This window comes from Ursus maritimus, unplaced genomic scaffold, assembly GCF_017311325.1.
Source record: "Ursus maritimus isolate PB19 unplaced genomic scaffold, ASM1731132v1 scaffold_7, whole genome shotgun sequence".
Lineage (NCBI taxonomy): Eukaryota > Metazoa > Chordata > Mammalia > Carnivora > Ursidae > Ursus > Ursus maritimus.
Window position 1 is genome coordinate 39,501,619 of NW_024426885.1, and position 6,000 is coordinate 39,507,618.

At 56.5% G+C, this 6,000-nt stretch overlaps 1 protein-coding gene across 1 annotated transcript in view; it reads left to right on the forward strand.

Annotated features, from left to right (window-relative positions):
* Positions 1-4,796, forward strand: part of DRGX (dorsal root ganglia homeobox) — a 29,059-nt gene extending 24,263 nt beyond the window's left edge. The window contains exon 6 of the mRNA XM_040624624.1: positions 4,531-4,796. Within this exon, the coding sequence (XP_040480558.1) occupies positions 4,531-4,796 (266 nt within the window). The remainder of the gene's footprint in view (positions 1-4,530) is intronic.
* The last annotated feature ends 1,204 nt before the right edge of the window (positions 4,797-6,000 follow it).

The following is a 6,000-nucleotide window of genomic DNA, read 5'->3' on the forward strand; positions in this document are numbered from 1 at the left end:
ATCTTCCAAAATGGAAACTTTGCCCGCTGAACGAGAACTTCCTATTTTCCCCTCTCCCCAGCCCCTGACAACCACCATTCTGTTTTCTGTCTCTGTGAGTATGCCTGCTCTCGGCATCTCATGTAAACGGAATCAGGCAGGATTTGTTTTCTTGTGACTGGCTCACTCACTTAGCATAACGTCCTTGAGGTTCACCCCTGTTGTAGATGTTTCGGAGCTTCCTTCCTTTTGAAGACTCAGCATTTCTCCTTCATACGCATAGCCTTGACACAGAGTGTCCCAGGGTCGGGGGTTCCCGGTCCTCAGTTTCCCCACCCATCTGGTGTTGGAGGTGAACGAGATCATGTGCACAGACTCTGCTCCCTCCCGCAGCCTTGGTTCTGCGAGTTAATGTATTTCTCTTACGGCCGAATCTGGGTTTGAGGACTAGGAGTGTAGCTGTTGGTGGCTTTCTTGGAAGCCCACCTGCTGCAGGAAAGAGGCTCTGTTTTGTCCAAGCGGCTCTTCATCCTGCAGGTGGTATATTCATCACTGAGTCACAGACCGTTTAACTCCCTGCTTGATGCTTACATTAGAGCAAAGCCTCGCTGGAGGCGAGAATCAGCCTGACCATCTTGGGCTGGTCTGACACGGGCAGGCTGCCTACGGTGGGTCCTGACGACTGTGGCCCCTCCCAGGTCGCTGAGAGTCCCCAGCTCCAGGCAAGTGCCCCTTAGACTTTCTGTACCTGCCCGGCTCAGGCTCCCCAGCCTCTCACAGCCCCTCTCAGATGTGCCTCTTCTTAACATTCATTTAAAATTAAAAGTTGTGTTTCTGATTTTTAAAGAAATTCACATTTGTTGTAGAAAAATGAGAAAAATTCCGAACAGACACAGAGAGGAAAGTGTCCAGTGTTCCCCCTGCTGAGAGGGTTCAGCGTCCTCATGTGTGGTCTCCTCACGTACGGTCTCCCCTTGGGAGGGAGACCTGGAGGGGGCCCCAGTCCTCGGGTGGCTGCCAGGGCTCATGGTACAGGCACCGTCCCAGCAAAGGCTGCAAACCCCACTGAGGTTTGGCTATGTTGAGTGAGGCCTGATGGGAAAAGTGGACTCGGGGTTTGACCCAATGTAACTTTCTGTTTGTTTCCTGCTGCCTTAAATGGCGCTAGGCTAGAACCCACCGGGGGTGTGGGGCTGTGAAATGGGCTCTCAGAACATATCTTTGTAAAGTTGGCTTTTGTGATTTGTCCCACACTCGTCCTAGTGTCTGTTACCTGCTGTATTGACCCTCCATCAGAATTGAGGTAGGAGACCACAGCTGCGTTTTAACCTCCTGTTATCGTCCCGGAGAACGGAAACACCGCCAGAAGGTTCTGGTCCCACCTATCAGCAAACTGTACAAACTTGGGCCAGTTACTCCTGGAGCTTTGGTTTCCTTACCTGGAGAGTGGGGATGAGTAAAGCACATCCCTCAGGGTGGCCGGGATGGGGACAGGGCCACCGTGGGTGCTGGTACAGGTGAGCTTCCTTCTGTCTCTGAGCAGGCTTGGAAAGGAAGAGAGAGATGCCCCATGTGCTTGAGGGGAGAGGAAGGTCCCTGGCCCTGGCGTGGGGAAGCCTGTCCCCGGGAAAGGAGGGGGCAACATCTCAGCTGCCACTGAGGCTGTCTTGTGAGGGCTGATCCTACAAGCGGGTCCTGGGCTGGAGGTCCTCCCTGCCTTCCTTTCTTCCATAGGTATTTTCCAAGGGCTTGGCCTGTTTCAGGCACTGTGCCGGATGTTGGGGACAGAGTGCTGAGTGAGACAGGAAGATACTTAAACTGTTGGGAGTCTGCAGTCTCTTGGGGGGTGGGGAAACAGACAACAAACAAGTCAACAAACCGTCAACGGTCCCCCCTACCATTTGTGGCCAATGCTGTGACATTTGAGCAGTGTGGAGTGTAACCAGGGAGCCTACTTTGGATGGGGAGGTCCCGAAGGGCCCCTGAGGAGATGATGGTCTAATGGAGCCCTAAAAAGAGAGAGAGGTGTGAGGAGACCATTCCAAGGCAGAGGGAAGGGCTCTTCACTCACAGACCGAGCCCGGGGAAGTGTCCAAGCTGGGGAGGCGTGCGCCCTCTTTTCAGACAGAGGGACACAATGGTTGAGGCGCAGGCCCCCTGCCTGGTGAGGCCCAGCTTGGCTACTTTTACTATTCACCCTCGGTCTCCTCATCTGTAAAAGGGGATAATAACAGTGGGTAGTACAGCTCTGTGTCGGCTCTGCTCTGATGCTCTGTGAGCCTGTGAGAGAAGTCCTGGCCGGCACATAGGAAGGAGGAGAGCACAGTGCCAGCCTGATCACGCAAGGGCTTGGAGGCTGCTGGGAGGACTTCGGATTCATTTGACACAGGGATTTTGGTCCCCTGGTACACCTGATCTCTGGTGCCGCTTCTTCCAAAGCTGGTGAGCACTTTCAGAAAGAGGTGAGGGACTGGCTTATTATGGCCCTCTCCCTTGTCAGATGGTTGCCCATCCACGTGGGGCCAGTGGCCATGGTGGACCCAGGTCTCAGGCCTCAGGGATAGGCACTAACACCCAACTGTCCTTGGCAGGGCCATGCTGGTCCATCTCCTGCTCCCCCGGCACGATCTGGCTTCGGAGCTGGCCCAGGATGACTGGGGGGGCGGCGTGGAGCTGCGGGGATGTGCCTCTCCCGCAGGGATCCCACAAGCGGGCCCACCACTTGTCCTGTCTTGGGAGCTCAGAAAATCTCTCAAAGTACGTCATGCCGCCAGCCGAGTCTACCCACTGTGTCTGGGTGCAGTCTGTGTGACTCCTGCCCCCCATACCTGTCTGGCGTAGGCAGTTGGAGTGCACCGGTGTTCCTCAAGGACGGGGGTGGTGCCAGCGCTGCTGAGCGTGCTCACTTCTCCCGTCAGAACTCAGATGGGCAGCGGGACCACGAGATTCCATGGCCAGACTCTCCCTATCTTCCTCCTCCACACACACGCACACACACACACACACACACACACACACACACGTGTGCACACACACACAGAGACAGCATGCTCTTTTGCCCCCATCTTAGGAATGGCACCTCCATTCATCTGGGTGCCCAGGCCCAACCGTAAGCATCACGTGTGGACCCTTCCTTTCCATCACCTTCCTTGTGGTCCACGAGCAGTCTGCGCAGGCTGTAACCTTCCCCACAACCTGGAATCTGGCCACCCCTCACCACCTTCCTTCCAGCCACGTTGAGCCAAGCCACGCCCCCCAGGACTGCTTTACCCCGTCAGCCTTCCCACCCTGTCCCCGATGCAGAGAAGCTCGCGACGCTCTCTACTCTGACCCGCTGAGGCTTTCTGGCACTGACTCCTGCTCAGCCTGCAGGGCAGTTTGGCCCCGATGACCTTGACCCGTCTGCTTCTGCCCTTGCCTGCAGTCTCTGACTTCGGTCAGTCTGAACACCCTGCTGCTCCCCGAACAGGCAACCTCTGTTCCTCTGTCCGTGCCTTTGCACTGCTCTTCTCCTGGCTGCGTGCTCTTTCCGGGACATTCACGTGGCGGTCGCTCTGCCTGGCTGCCCTCAGGTGTCTGCCGAGCCTTGTGCTCCATTCGTGTTTCCCAGAGCGCAGGTCCCCACCTGCCTTTGTGTCAGGGACTCAGCTCTCCGGAATGCCTCTCCGCTGGGACGGCGCTCAGGGGTCAGGTCTTGCCTCATTCCTGCTGACGGCCACTAGGGTCTAGAACAGTGCTGGGTGCTCATGCGATCGTCGTTGAATAAATGCAGCATTGAGGATGACCCGTGAAGGGGGAGTATCCTCAAACTGAGCCTGGCAGAGGGGTGAGTTCCCTGCATTCCCGGACTGGTTTATACGCTGCCGGCCAGCAGGCTGGGGGCCACGCAGGTGCTCCTAAGCCCTGCTCCACACATCGGACCTATGCTAAGTGCTTTCCAAACTGATTCCTTCCGAGGTTCTTAAGCCCCAGTTCACGGCGCCCTGAGGGCCTCAGTTAATTTTTCATGACACTCTTGGGCCCTAAGAAATACCTAACAGCTTCGTTCCTTAAATGGTTAGGTTCAAGCAACTCAGTATGTCTTAATGTCCCGACAACTTAGCAGCCACTTGAAAAATGGCTGGGCTCCTTCTGTCTTCAAAGGTTGAAAACGTCCCTACAGTGTCCCTGTGAGTTCTCAGGGGTGCTTTGGCACCCAGTTTGGGGAGTGTGGGATTTCTTCCTTGGATCCTCATAATGATCCTGTGAGGTAAGTATCATTCCATTTCGCAGAAGGAGAAGCCAGGACATTGGCCTAAGGCCGTCCAGCTGGTCGGTGAGGGAGGCAGGACTGGTCCGGTCTCCCCGGTGCTCTGATGATTCCTTGAGCTAAACCTGACCTCTTGCCCTGTGCATCTTTGGGGTCCTGAGCTCTTATTATGTCACCTCTCCCTTTAAGGTCCTGAACCAAACAGAATCAGAGGGCCCCTTCCCTTCCCCCCCGGCCCCCCCCATGTCCTGGGAGACAGAATGTGGGCAGTGATGGCGGCCTGTTGTTTCTCCTCCTTTCAGGGGGCCCTCTGTGCTCTTGCTGTGTCCCAGACCCCATGGGGCTGTCGTTCCTTCCCACCTACGGCTGCCAGAGCAACCGCACGGCCAGCGTGGCTGCCCTGCGCATGAAAGCTCGCGAGCACTCGGAGGCCGTCCTGCAGTCGGCCAACCTCCTGCCCTCCGCCAGCAGCAGCCCCAGCCCCGTGGCCAAGCCGGCGCCCCCGGATGGCAGCCAGGACAAGAACCCTCCCTCCAAGGAACAGAGTGAGGGGGAGAAGAGCGTATGAGGGTCCCGAATATCCAGGCCCGAGGTGCCCTCCCCCGCCCCCTGCTTCTCCCAGCCTCAGCCCCAGTGGAAAACTCTCCAAAAAGCAAAGGGAAGCCTGCGGCCCGGGCTTCCTCAAGGACTCAGGAAGGGAAGCGACACCCACAGCTCCCTTGGCATCTGGAGAGTGCCTCTGAAGTCCTCCTGGGGGGGCTGTGTTGTCCTGGCTTCTTTGGTGACAAGTGCGGATGGAACTCATGGGCACTGGAGCCCACTCTGTGGGGAGACCCCTGGGGTTTCCATCTGGGCCCAGAAGTGTTGGAAGGAAGTAGAGTTGCTCACCCCCTCGCTTCCTGTCCCTTTCCTGGGCCACCTTTGAAGGTCTTACCAACCCAAAGAACTGCGGCCCGGATCATCCTTGGGAGACGCTCAGGGCTGAGTCTTGGGCTATGAAGTGGGACTGTGCCTGTGACATGAAGAACCAGGAAACTGGTGTCACCCCAACGAACTCCCACTGCCCTCCACCGAGATGCGCAGCAGTGTCCTCCTTTCTCTTGCCGGAGGATACTGGTTGTAGGCTGGGTTGGGTTAGATGGTGAGAAGAGGTAGGGTGAGGGGGGGGCTGGCATAACCTGTCCCGGGGAGGCCCACCGGGCACTTCAGACAGGCCACCAGCTCTGAGAACTGGGGCCACCCTCGTGACGCTGGAGGCCCTGAGCCAGTGTGGGCTCCCACATCGAAGCACCCACCTGCAGGCCCCACCTCTGTGGACCAGACCTCTAGGTTGGCGGGAAGTTGACCAGTGGAAAGCAGTACCCTGATCTAGGGAACGCCGAGGGTCCTCGGAGAGGGAGAAAGCTCCCACGAACGTCTCAGACATACGTACACATCCGGATGAACTACCTTTGCTCAGGTCCCTGGCACGTGGAGGGGCCTCTCCAGTGGTGTTATTTACTGATTTATTTATTTTTTTTACAGAAGGAAAAAAAAAAGTAGGAAGCAAGAGGAGAATGGTGTATATGGAGAAATGGAGCATGGAGAAGAGGGCTTCCTGGTGGTGCGAAGAGAATTAATTCCAAAGGGCCAAATTTCGTAGATTTCAGTTTCGATCTACTGGGTGTGTTTTCTCTCGTGGGGATAGTAAACTTGAAGAGATCCAAGGGAAAATGTGCAATAGCGTGAGCTCTGTCACTCCCCGGCAGGGGGTTTTGGTACCTTAAAGGTTG